We start from the raw sequence: 20,220 nt of genomic DNA, 5'->3' as shown, positions 1-20,220 counted from the left end.
GAATCCCCTCCCTGGCCCTGCTGCCCACGCTGCTTTGGATGCAGCCCAGGACACATTTGGCTCTCAGGGCTGGAAATGCCCATGGCTCGGTCATGTCCAGCCTCTTACTCTCCAGCACTCCCAAGTCTTTCTGGGCAAGGCTGCTCTCCATCTCTTCATCCCCAGCCTGTGCTGATACCAGGGGTTGCCTGACCTGGGTGCAGCACGCTGCACTTGGCCTTGTTAAATCTCATGAAATTTCCATGGATTGGTTCCCAAGTCCCAGTCTGGATGGTATTCCATCCTTCAGGTGTGTCAGCTTCACCACTCAACTTGCAGTCATCTGCAAACTTGATGATTCCTTCATCTATCTAATTGTGAAAGACATTAAATAGAACTGGTCCCAGTAGGGGCCCTTGAGGGATTCATGTCCATCAGGACTCTGAGCCCTTAACCACCACTCACTACTGGATGTGACCGTCCAACCAATTCCTTACCAGCAAATAGTGAACAGATAAGCTGTTCTTTCTTGTACGATTATACTTACAGAAGCAAAATACTCTGTGATACATGGTATTGGATTCACTATGCTCTTCATCTTTCTGCTGAGAATACTGACTGCAAGAAGGGAGAAAAATTATCTCAACTAGCATAAAACATTAAACCTGTCCAGGTTAGAGTAGCCCATGTATCTTGCATGCTTTCTCTCTTGCTGATCTTTTAGGATTTTTTTAATGACAGGGCTCTCACTATCACCATTATTTCTCTTCTCTCTCAGTTCTTTATCTTGAGATGCCTGATGTTTTTCTTCTATGAATCACTGTACGGTTGTTGGAGGTTAGGTTTGTTCCTTCTTTCTCTAAAGAATTTTTTCCCCTTAAGTTACCAAGGAGACCAAGTGTTGGATACTTGAGAGTACTTAACCGAAACAAAGAGGTGGACAAAGTTGGAAGGGGGAGACAATGCAGGTAAAAGAGCTTGAGGCAGCTGCGGGCTCTTCTTTTTCCGGCGTTCGGCGTTCGGGGAGAGAGAGAATGGTTGTTGCTGGCTGGAAGTTTCACTGTGGCCAAAGGGATCCAGTCCTGGGAAATCTACTATTACCGGTTCGGCCTGAATCCTGAGTTTTCCCTGCCACCCGCAGGAGCTGGGCCGGCCCTGCCTCGCCCTCGGCTCCTTCGGCGCTGCTCCTCTTGCTACAGTGTGACCCTGCACCCCCTGCGCTGCCGGGACATCCCGCCCCTGCCTGCCGGGACACTCTGCCATCCCAGCTACACCAGCCCGAGACTTTTCCACTGTTTCAGCTTGGCGCTATGAGGATCCTGCAGGGACACCGAAACCAAACTGCCCTGGGTTTTGTGAAACAAAGCCCTCAAGGTTCTTGGTACTGTTTTCGTTTGTTATTAATGCTGTAGTTGTTTCGTGGGGGTTTTTTTGTGTTTGTTTGCTTTGTATTACATACTAGTAAAGAACTGCTATTCCTATTTCCCAAATCTTTGCCTAAGAGCCTCTGATTGTAAATTTATAATTGAAAAAGAAAAAAAAAAAAAAGGTGGAGGGGGGGTTTACACTCTCCATTCCAAAGGAAACTCCAGTTTTGTTTTTTTTTTTTTTTTATTACCTGGCAGATACTTGTCTTCCCAAACCAAGACAACGGTAAAGAGGCTACTTCAGATGTTATACTCTATCTTCTAAATTAAAAGGGCAAACAATAATTTTGGCTTTGCCATAATATACACAATTCTGCAGCTATCTCATTCTTTGGGTCAAGAATTTCCCAGAGCATTTCCTAGAATAATCTGCAGTGCAGTAATTCCTCCTCATACATTAGCCAGCACAATTGTCTGATGCATTTTACACAGTTCAGAGTCCAACTCAGTCACTGCTCACTCCAATTCTCCCTCACAACACACACAATTGCCTGAGTAGGTCCTTCTCGCTCACTGCCACTCCACTTTCCACAGGAGCACATGCCAAGCATACAAAGGCCAGGGAATGCGGAGGAATTAACCATTTTTGGAATTCAATTACTTCAAAGCCATTTGACACTCTCAAGTCACTTTCAGTCATTCGGAATATGACATGATGTAAGGAATCTACCTTCTAACCTTTAGATTTCCTGTTACCTGGAATTCATATTACATGGGAAATTCTTAGCTGAAGTAGTGTTCATCATTTTGTTAATTAAACAACGCAGCTATGGAGAGTCTCAGCTGCAGTACAGTGATAGTCATTTCATTCCTAAGGACAACTTGATTGAGGGTCAGCCCCACACACCCTTCTCCAGTGACAATGAGAGGTGGAGTGGAAAAGAAACAGCAGGTTCCCACTCCTCCAGCCTGCCGTCCTCTCTCTTCCCCCACAGGGCCCAGCACTTCCAAGGCTGGGCAGGAAGGGCTAACGAGAATTCGCGTTATTACCCTTTCGTGAACCCAGTGTCCTGTGTGCTGTGTATTGGAACCAGCGGGCAAGCAGAGAAGGTCTCATTAAGTGAATTGGGTTAATTAAGCGAAGGATGCTTTCACCGGCGCCTCAGGCCAGCCGAGGCAGTGGCGTCTGGGCGCACCTCTCCTCTAGGGCCCCGCCAGGTGCCGGCAGCGGGACGCGCCCCCAGCGCCCCCCCTGCGCCGGTACGGGCGGTCGGCCCCGGGGCCGGACGGCAGCGCCGGGAGGCCGAGCGGGCGGCGAGACAGGCGGGAGCGGCTGCCAGGCGGGGTTCACGGCCGGCTGGGGGAGCGAGGGCCCCCGGCAGCCCCGCCGCGGCTCCCGCTGCCGGCGGGGACGGCGATGGGGGCCGGGCGGCGCGCGGGGCCGCGGCCGGCGGGAGGCCCCGAGGGGCCAGCGCCCCCTCGCGGCGCGGCCGGGCGGGCGGGAGCGGCTCCCCGTCCGCCCGCTCCCCCGGCCCGCGGGGCGCTCCCGCCCCCGCCCCCCGGCCCCTGCGGAAAGTTGTCCCTGGCCCCGGAGCCACCCGGCTCCCGCCTCCCGCTTCCTGCCCCGCCGCCGCCGATTGGCCCGCCGTGCGCCCAGGAATGCGAGCCATCCCTTTATAGCCGCGCTCGGCGGCCGGCGCCCGCAGAGTCCCGGCAGCGCCGCCACAGCTGCCCGCCGCTGCTCGCCCTCCCGCGCCGGGACAGTCGGGGCCGCCCTCGGATATTGGTCGCCGGTATCCAGAGGCCGGCGCTGACCGTCCGGATCGCTCTTCCCGCAGGTAAGTGCTGAAGCGGCTCCCGCCGCTCTCGCTGTCCCGTCCGAGGGCGGCCGGGGACACCTGCCCCGTCCCCGCTGCGCAGCCTCCCTGCCTGCGGGAGCCGCGCTGGCGCCGGTCCTGGGTGCGACGGCAGCGCGGTGACCTTCCTCGTGTGTGTGTCCGCAGGCTGGTTCAGAGACAGACCTTTGCCATGAGGCCAGCCACTGCTCTCTGCCTCCTTCTCCTCGTGCTCGGCAGCTCAGAGACCAAGCGCACTGCAGGTAAGGCCAACTCTGTGCTGGTACCCGTGGCAATCGGGAAGGGGGGAACAAAAATAAAAACCTTGGTGCCTGCGTAGGCAGATGAAGTTGTGTTCGGTGGTAAAGAGCTCCAAAGGTCTCTATGAAAAAAAGTTTTAACCTGAGCATCAGCTAGTTGGGAACAGGAAACTTCTCTCTGGTGTGGAATTTGTGTAACCTTCAGAAACAGGAACGCAGTGTTTCCAGAACTTGAGCGTGTAGCTTGTCTACCTCTGCGCTGAGCGGAGGAAAGGAGGAACATGATATGGGAACTGGCTGAAGAAGAAATGGGGTAGTAGGCTGCCGTCTTGGTGCCATAAAGAAGCTGCTACTGTGCTGCTGTCACTCAGCTGGATTATGCAAACTCACTTTGCTATGTCCTAGCATAGGAATATTGCGGTCTGGGCTTTGCTGTCTATTTCTGTGCTGCTAGAGTGTAATGGGGTGCCAGAATGGCTGCTACCTTTGCGTGTCAGTCAGCGGGTACCTGGCACTCCTGTGCCGACTGGCTCCTGTACAAGAATGCACATGTACTGCTGCACAGCAGCTCCTGGGGGGACTGCCCCACCATCAGAGCTACTGTCTGTGCTCTGATGTGAGGCACTGTGCCTTGTACGATGTGCACCAGGAGCCAAAATGTTAAGCAATCCTGGGAGATTTGCACCTACTCAGCCTCTTGTCCTTTCCTCATGATGCTTGTCCTGATCTCTCTGTGCAGAGTCCAGGAATGATGATAACAGTGTCTTCGATCTCTTTGAACTCATTGGCTTCATGCGGAAGGGAGCTGGGCGCCGGGCCCCCGGGGTGTACCTGGTGAAGGGACCAGAATCCTCCAGCCCTGCTTACCGCATTGAAGATGCCAGTCGCATCCCTGCTGTCCCTGACTCAAAGTTCCAAGACTTATTAGATGCCATCCATGCTGAGAAGGGCTTCATTCTCCTGGCCACTCTCCGACAAGCCAAGAAAAGTAGAGGCACACTGCTCTCTGTGGAACAGAAAGATGGCTCTGGTCATGTCTTCAGTCTAGTATCAAATGGCAAGGCAGGCTCCCTGGACCTGAGCCTTTCTGTTGATGGCAAGCAGCAGTTAGTGTCAGTAGAGGATGTCTTGCTAGCTACAGGACATTGGAAGAATATCACCCTGTTTGTGCAGGAGGATCGAGCTCAGCTCTATGTGGGGTGTGAGAAAATGGAGAATGCTGAACTGGACATCCCCATCCAGAGCATCTTCACTAGGGACCTGGCCAGCAGTGCCAGGCTCCGTATTGCCAAAGGGGGAGTCAATGACAACTTCCAGGTAAGATTCTCACTAATGTTTTTACCTAGAATTTTCAGTCATCTGTTTTGAAGGTTCATTAGCTACTCAATGAACCTAAATCGCAACAAAGACCTCTAAATCTACTAAACTTTGCTAATGGAGTTTGAAGGGTAAAGCATTAGATTTGCAGAGATGGAACTTTCTGCAGCAATATGAAGGCACTGAAGCTTCCAGACAGGTAGTTCCAGTTTCATTGCTCAGCTTTTTATATGAGATTCAGAAATCCATGGGTTTTTTCCTTCCTGCCTGGAGAGTCGCCAAGTCCTTATGCTCAAGGATAAGACTGTTAGGAAGCAGGGCTGGTTTTTGTTACGGGGAACAGAGCAATGTGTTTCACTTTTCCATCTGTCTGTCATGAAATTGCTCCACAAGATCTTGCATGACCTTCAGTCTCTCTATGCAAGTGGTGCTTCTTTGCCTTGCAGTTGCTGCAAGTAGATGTAATTCTTCTTCTGTCCACAGGGTCTGCTGCAGAATGTGCGGTTTGTGTTTGGAACGACTCTGGAAACTATCCTGCGGAACAAAGGCTGCTCCAGCTGTAAGTTTACAATCTTCTGAATCCAATGACCTATTAAAAATAAGATTTCTCATTACGTTAGAAAGACAAGTTGAAACAGAACTCAGAAGTATGCTGACATGCAAATCCGCATTGCATAAGAAATAAGATTATATTTCTGCAGGCACCCTGATGAATCTCATGGCAGCTGTTTAGCAGGTGTTAGCCTGGAATGATAAATGCATGTGGTATAAAATGCATTTACTTCATGTCTGTTTTTTTCTCTTAGCCACTAGTGCAATCATTACTTTGGACAACCCCATCAATGGTTCCAGCCCAGCTATCCGCACTAATTACATTGGCCATAAAACAAAGGACATCCAAGCAGTCTGTGGATTTTCCTGTGATGAGCTGACAAATATGTTTGTGGAACTGCAAGGGCTACGATCCATGGTGACAACACTTCAAGACAGAGTTCGCAAAGTGGTGAGTGATGGTTAACTTCATGGTACCTTTCATTAACTAGCACTTAGTGAATTAATTATAACCTGACTTTTGAGAGCCTGTGTAAATGGCCAAAAATTTAGACTTCTGTGAAAAAGGGTATTTCTGGATTAAATGCTAAATATCTTCTTTTTGCTTCTTACCCCCAAGACTGAAGAAAACGAAATCATTGCCAAAGTAGTCCAGATCACTCCTGGAGCATGCATTCATAATGGAGTCTTGCACAAAAATAAAGAAGAGTGGACTATTGACAGCTGCACTGAATGTACTTGCCAGGTAAGATTCTTCACATTCACAGATCACCTGAATATAAACTCATCAGTTGGAATGAACAGATATTTCTAAATGGCATTGTTCATTAGAAAGGGTGAATCATGCACAGAACTGGGCATACTAAAAAAGCCATAGAATTACGCAGTTTATTTCATTCGACTAGATCTCTGCTATAGAGGCAGCTTCCATACTTTGTGTCAACAGCAATAGTCTAGAAAATTATATGAAACATCACTCTCATATAGCTATTAACACTTCTGGTTCCTTAATTTGGGGAATGCCTGTATTCTTTACATAAGTCCATCAGTAAACCAAAAGTCAGCATCAACAGAACAAATGTATAAATAATACTATCAGCTTTGCTAGATCTACCTTCTGTCCTCACTGAACCTCCTGCTGACTTAGTAGAAAAAGACATTCTAGTACTCAGTAAAGGCACTTAAACTTGAGGTGTTTTTCTTTATCTAAAAGATGCTTCTAGGTGTGTCTTGTTAGTTTTTAAAGATTATATGGAACAGCAATCCCTTTTGGATTTCAGTTTAGCTGTTTAAATCCCAGAATCACCTGGCAAGATACTTAAGCTTTGTGTTTCACTTCTGCTGAATGTTGCAAATATACACAAAACCTACAGTTTCAGGGTTTCTTTAAACTATTTGCTTGTTCTATTTAAGTATACCTTACCAAAAGCATTTTGGAGTACCAGTCTACCAAAGAGTGGTTAACTAGCATGCCACTCTCTAAAGCTGAGTATTTGTGTATGTGCAATTCAAGGCAACTCAAATTCTGCATCTGCTTCTTTAGCTGTCTACATCTTTTGTCTTGTAGTCAGCCAACGATACTGTGAGTTTTGCATTTGCCTCATTCCTACCAACCTGCTTACACAATGTTAGCTGCAATTGTCTTAATCTAATAATTTGCTTGGGGAGATTAAAATAGTAATCATGAGCACATTCTTCTGACCAAGCTGCTTTCTTCAAGAAGCAAAACTACAGAGTGCACTTTAGCTCTTACTGAGATTGGAGGTGGGTGTTCTTACCCAGCCTGTTTGGCTTACAGATCAAAAACCTCTAAGTATAAGTTATAGATTGCATGGCACTTGAGCAGAGTCCACTAAACTCATTTTATCTTTACCATATAATCAGCTTAAATCCATATTAACTGAAAAGAAAGTTGTCTTCTCATTCTTGTTTCATTTCTTTGAAATCTGACTTTGTACTTTGGGTATCATGTAATAGTCATTTACTCAAGCCAGCATCTGCTAGCTACTACTGATAAACTTCTGCAGAGCCAAAATATTTCTGCTTTGACTAAGAAATAATGGGTGAGAATGAAAACGAGATGAAGTTTGACTGAAAATACCTGAGACTACCCCTTGGGTTGTATTAGCTCTAAATACAAGGGTCTCTGCTTTAGATATGCCACTGAGTCTTAAAGTTCTGCAGAAAAGGTCTCTCTTATTTACCCAGACTCCAAACATTGTTTATATTCCACTTGGTAACTGTAATTCTCACAACTCTTTATAGAACTCTGCCACTATATGCCGGAAAGTGTCCTGTCCTCTCATGCCTTGTTCCAATGCCACCGTGCCTGATGGGGAGTGCTGCCCTCGGTGCTGGCGTAAGTACTTAATACTTGCACAGTTCTGTAGCAGTTGGCCACATCTAACTAGACACATGCTGCTCCCCAGTACTGGATATTCAAGGGTAATCTTGTACTTCTGAAGTAGGTTAATTTGATGTGTCTTTGAGGCTAATTGTTTATGTGATACGTGTTCAATTTTTTTCTACAATATGCAACATACTGAAATGTTTGAGTCCATGGCCTTTATCTCAGATAAAGAAGGAAGATGCATGTGACTTCTGAGGGCAGTTGTCCTTTTTGCAGAGAGAGGGGGGGAGAAAAGATACAGAAAAGCACCTCTCTGGAGTCTTATTCATAGTTGTATCCCTCTGCAGCTAGCGACTATGCAGATGATGGATGGTCTCCTTGGTCTGAGTGGACCTCGTGTTCTGTGACCTGTGGTAATGGGATTCAGCAGAGAGGCCGCTCCTGTGACAGCCTCAATAACCGCTGTGAAGGCTCCTCTGTGCAGACTCGGACTTGCCACCTTCAGGAGTGCGATAAGAGGTGTAAGTACTTAATTGACTCCTGCTGGTAGTAAAACAGAGGCTGCTTTTATTGGCTGAATGTTAAAAGCAAAGATAACCGTGTAGCTCGTCAGTGGCATGGATCTTTGGCTTCTAGCTTTAATGACTTGTATTAACAAGGTAGAGGGGAGCAGATATTTAATGCTGTAAACGGGCATGTTTGGGCACTGCTCCCAGGACAAAATGTGATGCCAGTTTAAGTGTGAAATTTCCTTAGTTGCAAAACTTGATCTGTGACAGTCAGGAGGCTATCCATTACACATGGAGTCTTTGGTACAGTCCTGGTACTGGCTACGTCCTAGGTGCTGTACAACTGAAGTCTTCAGAAACTATGAATAACAGAAATCTCTCTTGTAGTTAAACAGGATGGTGGCTGGAGTCACTGGTCACCATGGTCGTCGTGTTCTGTCACTTGTGGCACGGGCATCATCACTAGAATTCGTCTTTGCAACTCTCCAGTACCACAGCTGAATGGCAAACCTTGTGAGGGCGAAGCAAGAGAAAACAAAGCCTGCCAGAAAGATCCTTGCCCAAGTAAGTGTGTCCTGGTGGTAACAAGTAATTGGTAGCTTAAGAAGTGAACATCCTGAGTAGTTACTAAATAAGCTTGTTCTAGTATTCTTCTCCCTTCAAATTTAGAGATGGGCTATGTAAAACTTCACAGGTTATTTTCAGGTGAAACTATTTTTATGCCTCTTCCATGGAGTCCATTAATTCTGTCACTTGTATCAGCACAATGTCTGAACTGCTCTCACTACAAAAGTAAAGCCCTTAGTCAGGTAGAAACTAGTTGTAGCACTGAATTTAAAGCTATACATGTTTTCTAACTTCTCTCTTTAGTTAATGGCAACTGGGGACCATGGTCTCCATGGGATGTGTGCACAGTGACATGTGGAGGAGGACTTCAGAAACGAAGCCGTCTCTGCAATAATCCCGAGCCTCAGTATGGTGGGAAGACTTGTGTAGGTGAAGCTAGAGGGACTCAGGTCTGCAACAAACAGGACTGTCCAATTGGTGAGTGCCCATTTGCCCATAAATATCTGAAGGCTGTTGATAATCTTGAAAATACCAATGTAAAGTCTGCAAACCTCAAGTGCTAGAATTTTAAACCAGGATATCAGCCAAATACAGGACTGTAGCAGCATGGCAAAGCATCCTTTATCATAACTTTTCCTCGCTTGTTTCACAGATGGGTGTCTGTCTAATCCCTGCTTTGCGGGGGCTACATGCACCAGTGCCCCTGATGGTTCCTGGAAGTGTGGTGCCTGTCCTCCTGGCTACCATGGTGATGGAATTCACTGCCAAGATATTGATGAGGTAAGAAGACTGTAGTTTGCTCCTTGAAAGAAAATGAAGGAAAACAAAAAGGGAGAATAAAATCACTATTTTATAATGCTAACTGTTGTTCTCCTTCGTCTCAAACTCGTATTTCAGTGCAAAGAGGTTCCTGATGCCTGCTTTGTCTTCAATGGAGTGCACAGGTGTGAGAATACTGAACCTGGGTACAACTGTCTGCCTTGTCCACCACGTTTCACTGGAACACAGCCATTTGGCCGCAGTGTTGAGGATGCTATGACTAACAAACAGGTATTGTCAATTTGAGAATTGTTCTGGCTTACAAAATGTCACAAAGTTTCTAAAAAACAGAAAACACCTATGTGTTTTAGGCAAAAGAGACTTGGAGCGTTTAATAAAACCCCATCTTCTGTGATTCAGAACAGAAGAAGCATTAACCAGTTTCTTTTGAAGATCAAAATGAGTTTTAAATATCATTGTCCTCCTCAGCCATGGAGGGTTCAGAGGTTACACATAATTTTAGGAGTAATTCAGGAGTAAATCAGTATTCACTCATTATGCAACAGTATGTGCCTCAGATATCTTAGTGCTTGGTTCCATTTGATATGCACAAGGTTTGAACAAGAAAAATAATAAGTGCTAAGACTGTACTGGAGTTGAGGACCAGAAGAAAGCCATGTATGAGGCTTTTTTCCTGATTCATTAGGGTGTATTTGAATCTCTGGGGAAAAAGTGAGGGATAAAACAATACTTTTCAGTGGATTTAATATCTATGTTGTCTTCTAGGTCTGCAAACCACGTAATCCATGCACAGATGGAACACATGACTGCAACAAGAATGCCAAATGCAATTACCTTGGCCACTTTAGTGACCCCATGTATCGCTGTGAATGTAAACCAGGCTATGCTGGCAATGGCATAATCTGTGGAGAAGATACTGACTTGGATGGATGGCCAAATGAGAACCTGGTTTGTGTTGCCAATGCTACTTACCACTGTAAAAAAGTAAGTTTATCCTCTTTTACCATCTGCCATTATAACAGCCTAAGCTATTAAACTATTCTCTCTGCAAATAACCTTCTTGGGATAGAAGAGGTGTAGGGATACCATTGTCAAGACACTTCTAGGAAACTTCTTGCTGTTGATGTATTGCTTTTTATATTCTTGTGATTTGAAAAAAAATGAAGCCTGATTGTTGTAAATGTTCTAGGAAGATTCTGGGAGGCTTAGCCCATACCTGTGTCAGCTTTTTTCTGGTAGCAATTTCCAAGGGAAAAAAAGCAGGGTATGATTCTCAAAAGCAACCCAATCTTTATTTTAAAAATCATTTAACTGTGGCTTTCTGAGACTTATCACTGCTTATGACTAGCTTAAATGGAGAGAATTACAGTAAGGTTACTCCTACCTGATTGAGGTGTTATGATTTTGCCTAATGATTAGATTTTACCTGCTTGAATCCATATTATATTAATACCAGGAGTGAACATCTCTGTGTATGTCTTCATTTGTAGGATAACTGCCCTAATCTGCCTAACTCAGGGCAGGAAGACTATGATAAGGATGGGATTGGTGATGCCTGTGACAGTGATGATGATGATGATGGCATTCCTGATGACCGGGTAAGGAACCAGAAAAGAACAGCCTGTGAGAATGTGGCTTTCCCGTTCCCCTTCCCAAAGCTGGGGTCTAGCTTCTAACCTTAATCTTAAGAGAGGACCATAGGAAATTGCTGGCACTGACAGCTATCCTAGAAACCTTAGATATGCATAACTATGCAGACAGACTTTCTGCAGCTGTTTGAGTTTTGGAAGTGAATTTTCGTTTTTCATTCAGCCATTCATACACTCATGCCAGCAACGGGGTGTTTTGTGATAGTAGCATCTGAGTTTTAACTGTTTGCCCACCTTTCATTTCTTCTTTCATATAGCAGTACAAGCATAAGCCAAATCTGGTTAAAACTTTTAATTTGACTCTTTTTAAATTTTGACTGTTCTCACTTTGCAGGACAACTGTCCATTCATCTACAACCCCCAGCAGTATGACTATGACAGGGATGATGTTGGTGACCGCTGTGACAACTGTCCCTACAATCACAACCCTGATCAGACTGACACTGACAACAATGGAGAGGGAGATGCATGTGCAATTGATATTGATGGAGATGGTAGGTGGCCTCTAATCACTCCGTTAGATGGTTTTGTAATCAGCCATTAATCAAATGAACCCAATGTAATTGTGATTTCCTACCAAAATTTCATCCCTGAACACACAAAAGTTCCCTTGTGGTTTCAGGATGTGAAAGCTATTGAAGGAACAGTTAGGGCTAATGGAAATTCACTTTGGAATGTAGTACATTTTTGCACAGTTCAATTCTAGCTCCACTCTCACAAGGCAGTAGGAGCAGAAGTGTGTGGCAGAGCTAGTGATGAGTCCTCTTTCAAAACTTTTAAATGCTGCTCGAAATGCTTTTAAAAAGGTATCAAGAAGTGTGTGGTGGCTTTATACAGTCCTTTGCACCTTTTAGTTGTCTGACTTTCATTCATTAACTTCTACAGGGGTGCTTAATGAAAGGGACAACTGCCAGTACGTCTACAATGTAGACCAGAGGGATACAGACTTGGATGGTGTTGGAGATCAGTGTGATAACTGTCCACTGGAACACAACCCTGACCAGGTAAGAGATTTGAATTATGTAAGTAGAAGACTGGTGTGCTTAAAAACATAGCATGTTGTGTGTTGTAGAAAGTGATTGAACAGGTTACACCTGAAATTTGACTTGTCACAAATCATTCTTAGTATGTTCCCAAATGGTGCCTTTGTCAAATAACATGCCCTCAGAGTTTGAACAGCTGGTAGGTATTTTCTGAAAAGTAGCCATAGAAGATCTGTGAGCCTACTGCATGTACTTGTTGCCTAAACATTTCTTAGGTTTGTCAGTTGTGGTGATCCTCACTGTGAGAATATTAAAAACTTAGGAAGCATTGTGTAAAATGTATGTAGTGGAACTACTCATTTCATAGCCTGTAGTGCTGTGTTCACTTAGACACAAAGTTGTTCTTCAAACTTTGTCCCTAAGCTTTAAGCCAACTGCAGTTCAGAAGATGACTTTTCCAGCAGTAAGTGGAAGGCAGCACAAGTTGCTTTTCCCTAAGAAAAAGGAGTATTCTGACGCTTAAAATTCGCCTTCATAAAAATCCAGGGGGATCCAGAATCTGGATTCAAAAACTGAAGGCAGAAGTAGATAAAGCCTGTGACATCCTGTCAGTTAGAAGACTGAGTTTATTAGCTTCAGGAACATAACTGGAATGTTTGAAGGGTGAGAAAAGCTGTTGCAAATCAGTGGAATGAGTGTACTGTGGCCACGTAGTCTAAAAGCAGTGTTACTTGAAGGACTTAAATAGATAATACAAAATGTCTTAGTCATTGTCACTTGCTTTACTACTTCCCCATCTGAGGGAGGGAATTGCCTGAAGATCCTTTGAAGCAGCTCCTTTCAGGAAGATCCTTTCTCTTGTGACTCTGAAATCTTAATGTAAGACTCTAATGGCTTTCCAAACACTATCCTAATCAAGTTCTAGAAGTGGAGATATTAGATTTCAAGTGCCGGAATTATTAGCTAATCCAACAGTGTATGGTATGCCTTCTGTCTACAGCAGGGTCATCCACCTGTTTTCACAAGACTACTAGGCTAAATGTGAGGAAACCTTTGGGATGATGGGATTGTTTTTCTTAGTTCAGAAGCTGATCATGCAAATAACTGGCTAAAATATTTGTGATCAGCAAGTGCACTAGTTAGTTAATGCACTCTGTGACCACCATGGGAACAATTGTCTTGACTGATTAATCAGAGCATGAAGAGCATTTATGATAGGGAAGATTTAGCTGTGGTGTAGAAGATGTAACACCAAGCATAGGTAGACTGTTTAATGTTACAGTCTCTATTGACTAGGTACAGAGTAGTCCAACCCTGATTTGGCCCTTGAAACTACATTGCTGCCAGGGAAGGTAGGAGATAAAGTACCCTGTGTCCAGTCTGGTAGACTAGTGACCGAAGAGGTGTGTTGCCAAGCCACAAGATTGCTGATGATGTGATTTCAAATTAAAACCAGAACAAGATTAAACTAGCATAAAACCAGTTAGCACAGGCAGTTTGAAGTGTGTATTAGTCCACCCACTATATCCATTTTAGCTCTTGATAAAGCAAGCAGAAATCCCAGTCAATTCTATATATTAAGACTCCTATTTCAGAGACTCCAATCTCAGCCTTCTTTACGTAGCTTTTTAAATTTTTTTTTTTTCCTCTGATAGGAAGACACTGATTCTGATCTCATAGGTGATCAGTGTGACAACAACCAGGACATAGATGAAGATGGCCATCAAAATAATCTTGATAACTGCCCCTATGTGCCCAATGCCAATCAAGCTGACCACGACAAGGATGGAAAAGGTGATGCCTGTGACCATGATGATGACAATGATGGTATCCCTGATGACAAAGATAACTGCAGATTGGTTGCCAACCCAGATCAAGCTGATTCTGATGGTAAGATAGCCAGTATCATTAGTAATGTTTTTAGAGTATCTTCCGATAGCTTGATGCTATTTTTTCCCACTATTTATTGTTGGACAAAACTAAGTAATAAAAAAACAGAATGTCTGTACCAGGAAAAAAAAAAAAAAAAAAAAAAAAAAAACAGAATGTTGTTACAGTGCTTTTCAGGAGTAATGATCAATGTAAAAATGACTACATACTCAACTGACTCCTAAGTCATTATCAGGCTGGAGTGAAAGGGCATTTATACAGTAACTGCTATGGCTTCTGTCATGTGTCTGCCAGCTACCTGGGCAGTCAGAGATCTGCAATTCAGACTTCAGCTCCCACGCTGTAAGGCTCAGAAGCAAACAGTGGTGGTAATAAAATGGTGAAATTACTTTTATCCTACAGGTGATGGACGTGGAGATGCTTGCAAAGATGACTTTGACCAAGACAGTGTGCCAGACATTGATGATATCTGTCCTGAAAATGTGGAAATTAGTGAGACTGATTTCCGAAAATTTCAGATGATTCCCCTGGATCCCAAAGGAACATCCCAAAATGATCCAAACTGGGTTGTTCGTCACCAGGGTAAAGAACTGGTTCAGACAGTCAACTGTGACCCTGGCCTTGCAGTCGGTAAGGGGAAAAATTTAACAGGCACAGTTTTTTGGAGTTGTTTGTTTGTTTGTTTGTTGGTGGGTGTGGGAGTTCTGTTTGTTGGGTTTTTCTACTCGGGTGGGGGAGAGGAAGACAACCTGAGTAACTATTATGGAGTTGTTTAAGAATTGTAAAAAAGTAGCACCTAAAACTTTATTCTTTAACGTCCCTATAGGTTTTGATGAATTCAATGCTGTGGACTTCAGTGGTACCTTCTTTATCAATACAGAAAGGGATGATGATTATGCTGGCTTTGTGTTTGGCTACCAGTCTAGCAGTCGTTTCTATGTTGTCATGTGGAAGCAGATCACCCAGTCTTACTGGGACTCCACACCGACCAAAGCTCAAGGCTATTCAGGTCTCTCCATCAAAGTTGTGAATTCCACCACTGGTCCAGGAGAACACCTTCGTAATGCTCTGTGGCACACAGGAAACACTCCTGGCCAGGTAAGAGTGGCAGTTACTACATGCTGAAGTATGCTTAATGTGATAGCATGGGTACTCCAGTGTAATAACACTCTTCTGCATAAGGCAAGCTGTTTTTCCAGCAAATTAGACACTTACAGGGGGCCTGCACATGCTGATCATGTAGGCTTCTTGGCAAAGACCAGTAACTTTGTAATTTTTCCTAATCAAGCATAATATTGTATACAGTTAAAAGGATTGCTTGCTGCAAACAGGCTTTCCAGCAGCAGTGAATCAGTTGTTTCTGGAATTGTGCTGTAGCTTTCAATTTACATGTTTAAAAAGTAAATTTAAATGCAGTTGATTTCTATTATTTCTATCTTTAGGCTCTTACACAGCCTAATGACTGACTTGCAGCCTTTAATAACAAGGCACCTTCATGTCAAAATAACTGGTATGTTATCTCTGGCCTTTGCTTATTTAAAAAATACTCTCTTATAGGTGAGAACTCTGTGGCATGATCCTCGTCACATAGGCTGGAAAGACTTCACTGCATACAGATGGCGACTTAGCCATAGACCAAAGACTGGCTACATCAGGTGAGCACCATCCTTTTATCTGAAGTATATATCACAGGAAGAGTGGATGGATGTCTGTAAAGATGAACCTCACAGGACCTTGTCAAAGATGGCTGAGCCATTTTCTCTTTGTAGGGTTGTAATGTATGAAGGGAAGAAAATCATGGCAGACTCAGGACCAATCTACGATAAAACCTATGCTGGTGGTCGGCTAGGATTATTTGTCTTCTCTCAAGAAATGGTGTTCTTCTCAGACCTTAAATATGAATGCAGAGGTAAGGATAATATTGCATTTAAGAGATCCTATATAAATTAATTGGTTCAAGAAAGCTCAAGACACAAGAGCCAAGAGGGAAAGTTCACCTGTGATCTTCCATGGTTCAGGTTCGAACAAGGTCTGCAGGACACCTTGATAAACTCTTCACAGTTAAAAATCTAAATACATAAAATCTAAGTATATATCTATCATGTTATTTCAAAGTATCAGAAATACACGTTGAGTTCCAGAAATGAAATACATCTTGAATCTTCTTTGAAGTGCGGACTAGAATGAATGAGCACGTCTCACAAAATCTGTGGTAGAAATGCAATAAATTGACTTTAGCAAGTAAAAAGCTGATTTGTTTAAAAGTAAGCAAAGTAGAAGGTTGTCAAAATATTGCAGTCTTGAAGTTCAGTGGAGGTAAGTGCACACAACTAGTTCCAGCTGTCCTAGTCTTCTGAAATTGTCACTTTGTTATGTAATGGTTACATAGATTAGATTATGAAGTCTAACTCAAGGAAGTTTGTAATTGAAAGTACTTCCAATTTTCTCTACAAATGTCTCTTGGCATTAATGACTTGGACATAATCATGCATAATACACAGAAATATTTAAATATATTTTTCTTTTTTTCACAGATTCATAATCACAAGACTGTTGATTCAGAGACTATTTAAAAATGCTGGTAATTGCACCTTTTGAAACGTTTAGCCTTACAAATCCTGGGACCATTATATTATTCCTTCCTTTCTTCTTTCTGCATAAATGTGGACTCGAAACACATGACCTGCCTCAAGAGAATGCTTTTGAGAGAATGAAAGTGAGAACATACTTGGTATCTGACCTCTGCTGAAGTGGAAGGAAACAAAAGTGTCTTGCAAATGAGAATTGTCGTCACTGAACAAGCACACTACTTTCAGTAGGAAAGACTTTTTTTGCTGTTTATCACAGTGCAGTGGCACTGCCTCTCTAACTGGAGGTCCCATGGAGTAGCATTTTGTAAAAGAACATCTTTGGATGTGCCGTGGACTACTTAAACTGAAGACCTGTCATTGTGTGGGGAAGAGGGTGTTTGGGTGGGAGGGGGAACTCTAGGTCTTTCTTTTTTCTTTATGGGGTAAAGAATTATTTTAAGGAAGGCTGTGCTAATTTGGTTTACATCCATTTAACTTGGAGAAATTATCATTTTCTATGTCATATTTTTCAGATAAAAACATAGCCTTACTCTCTATTTGTGGTGAGTTAGATCAGCTGCTGTACTACACAGAACAAAACAGATATCCTAAAACTGATTTCTGTCATGGCAGGGGAGGAAAGAGGATAAAAACTGGTACACTGGATCACACCAGCTTTGGGAGAACTAGGATTTATGATTAGATTCTGTTTTTTCCTCATTTAGATGCAGATCTTGCTTACCTTCAAATGTGTTCTTTTAGATATGGTGCCAGAAAGTGCCACCATCTCAGCTAGCAATGTGCTGTCCTTCAGGAAACCAGCACATGCTTCACTTTTTATGGTTAAAGAGGCACAAAAATAATGTAATGAAAACATTCCTTTTCGACATGCCATAGATATTTTAAACCCCTCGCTTCTTTAGAGGGGAGGAAAAGGGGCCTGTAGATAAAATTTTAAAATATTTATTTTTGCCTATTCTTGATGTTATAATGACTGAGGGATTATTGATTAAAACAAGAAGAGATGCGTCAAGACTATCCACCTAATCATTGTTACAAGTCTTCATGACTGTAAGATTGTAAATACTGATTATTTATTATCTCTGTTCTATACTGAAACTAGAGAGGGTTTAGTTGAGAAAAAAGATCTTGTCTGGAGCAGATAGTGGTGATGTATTTGTTACAAAGAGCAGTTTTCCCTTAAAGGCTTTGAGGCGCAAGGAAAAGTGAGGGTGTGGGCAATGGGATGTTTATTTTTCTCAGTCTGAGCTCAGTGTTGGCTTTTCCTTCCTTTGTGCACGGCAGTTGGTAGCCTGGCAGGCAACTGTTCTGCTAAAATTCAAGTCCCTTTAGATGGTAGCCGTTTCTGTCCCATCCACAGTGCTAGAGGTGAGGGAAAGCCATTCACCCTCTTAGTGTTCTCTAGTGCTGGGAAATGTCTGTGATGCTTTACCACTGGTCAGTGGGCTTAACCCAGGATAGCTGCCCTGAGGAGATTGCAGCAGGACAGCCCTCAATAAACATTCAACAGGCTCTTTGGGCCACTGCATGCTCAGTTTATAACTAGTGATGTGCAGCTACAAAAGAAGGAATTCATCACAGACTTGACAGTTTCAGGAGCTCCTTGCAAAAGAGGGAGAGGCCTTGATGTACATTAAAAGACTGTTTTCCCCAACAGAAGGAGCAGCATCCTAATACCTATAATAATTCCTTGTCTTTTCAAAAAACAAAAAGAAATGAACATGGTGTAAGTTTTACGTACAAATATTACCTCATTGTTGTGTGACTGAGAAAAACCTTTGGAGCAAGCAGAGTTCAAATGTCTAACAAACTTTAAAGCTACTGTAGTACTAAAAAGTTATTGCTGTACATAGTCAAAATTTCTTTGCAGAAAACATATTCCCAGAAAGGAAATGGCATTGGAAAAAAAAGGTCAAATACAATTTCTAATGTTGTATTATATTTTTTCCTGTCATCTTGTATACCATTGCTTGTATTTTTATAAATTATTTTTCTCATTGCCATTGTAATAGTTAATCACATAATTGTGTAGATAGGCTATTTAAATAATTTATCATGAAATGCTACCTGTAGAGTTAGTATTTCTATTTTTATAAGAAGTTTGCACACTGAAGATTTTTTTGCTTCCCTCCTCCCAATGTTTTTGCTAGCATAATTTTCTAAGAACATGCTTTTTTTGTAAACATTTTTAACCATTTTTCCATTCTAAAGTCGTGTAAGTTGTACAATAAAGCTTCTTACATACAAAGAACAATAAACCACCAAGGACATTTATATTTATACCTTTGTGCTCTGGTTTTATTAATATTTTGTAATACGTTTCTGGATCACTGATGCGTTATTTGTGTCAAATTTGGCTTTGATGCAAGATTTTCTCTGCACTCTACATTACAGCTGTGCTGAGGGGGAGCCCCTGAGCTGTTACCCTACATGTAACTGCTGGCCCACCTGAAGGCACAGCAGAAAACAGTCCTTCAGTGACTTTAATTATGCCCAGCCAGGCCTGCCCCCTTTCACGTGGAAAGAGGCAGCATATTTGTAGGGGCTGGTGCATTAGACTCTAAAGACTGAAACTGCTAGTGTGATCAAAGAACTGATGCCAGGGCATTCAATCAACTTCTAGAACATAAGAAGACTGCTGCTTAAACTAAGAAGTCAAGACTGGTTCTTCAATTTCTATTTAAACAGCAGCTTGTCTTGTGCACCCCTTAGCAAAAGCAGGTGCTGTAATAGGAGTGCTAGATACCCACATGAGAAGTGTAGTTATGGGGTCCTGCAGGTGTAGAAAATTAATCTTGACCTCTTCTTTTCCTGAGGATGAAGACTCCTGTTCTATATCACTACACTTTTGAGGGCAGGCCTGTATATTGATTTTTTTCCCACTGAGAACATGGAAAGCAAAGAAAGAACTCCTGGCCTGTTCAGGGAACAGGAATTTCTGCCCTCATCAGTTATAGGACTGTCTGCTTGACTTCTCTGGAATGATGTGGGGTAGTGGGAGTGCACTGTCAGTGTAACCCATCTGATCTTACCTGGGCCTGCAGTACCATAGGTCCTGCAGGTTTGGTTTCTTATTTCTTCTGGCCTCCAAAGGACACTGAGAAGACTGAGAACTACAAAAAACAAAGACAGTTCCAACCTGGAAGAATCTCTTCATTCACTTGCAGGAAGAAGGAGATACCTTAAAGCCAACCAGTTTTCTGAGTATGTATCTATATCTGAACATATCTATATATGGATATATGTAGGTCTAACCAAATGTTTGAAACAGAGACCTGCTGCTGCTGCTGTAGGGAAGACAGCCTGGACAGCCCATTCCAATGATCTTGTCTGAGCCATGCCAAATTTTCACGTTAATTTATTGCATGCATTTACGTAGCTTTTCTGATCATTAGAATAAAGAAGGCAAGCCATGTGCTTTGTGTTAACCCACAGCTTAAGTCCACCCACTTTTTGCTTGGTGAGTGTGAATACAGTAGGAGACAAGAAGGAGCTATAGTTGAGGTAAATTAGGCCTTTACTTGTCCAAAGAAGCAACTGAAGGAAAACTAAACAGGAAGAACATGGAAGATGGCCGCACTTCACAGGGCA

At 43.1% G+C, this 20,220-nt stretch overlaps 1 protein-coding gene across 1 annotated transcript; it reads left to right on the top strand.

Annotated features, from left to right (window-relative positions):
- Positions 1 to 3,121: 3,121 nt before the first annotated feature.
- On the top strand, positions 3,122 to 18,909 carry THBS1 (thrombospondin 1). Its single transcript, XM_066188303.1, has 22 exons — positions 3,122 to 3,184; positions 3,350 to 3,444; positions 4,181 to 4,758; positions 5,242 to 5,317; positions 5,565 to 5,761; positions 5,930 to 6,055; positions 7,576 to 7,669; positions 8,008 to 8,181; positions 8,557 to 8,733; positions 9,040 to 9,213; positions 9,389 to 9,516; positions 9,634 to 9,786; positions 10,282 to 10,500; positions 11,007 to 11,114; positions 11,500 to 11,659; positions 12,051 to 12,169; positions 13,804 to 14,038; positions 14,441 to 14,668; positions 14,865 to 15,136; positions 15,596 to 15,693; positions 15,808 to 15,947; positions 16,573 to 18,909. The coding sequence occupies exons 2-22, from the start codon at positions 3,375 to 3,377 to the stop codon at positions 16,578 to 16,580; spliced, it is 3,534 nt and encodes a 1,177-aa protein (XP_066044400.1). The 5' UTR covers positions 3,122 to 3,184; positions 3,350 to 3,374; the 3' UTR covers positions 16,581 to 18,909.
- The last annotated feature ends 1,311 nt before the right edge of the window (positions 18,910 to 20,220 follow it).

This window comes from Chamaea fasciata, unplaced genomic scaffold, assembly GCF_029207755.1.
Source record: "Chamaea fasciata isolate MVZ Bird 193981 ecotype frontalis unplaced genomic scaffold, bChaFas1.0.hap1 SCAF_7, whole genome shotgun sequence".
In the NCBI taxonomy this organism is placed as follows: domain Eukaryota; kingdom Metazoa; phylum Chordata; class Aves; order Passeriformes; family Sylviidae; genus Chamaea; species Chamaea fasciata.
The sequence above is the reverse complement of the archived record's forward strand: the minus strand, read 5'-3'. Positions and strand labels throughout refer to the sequence as shown.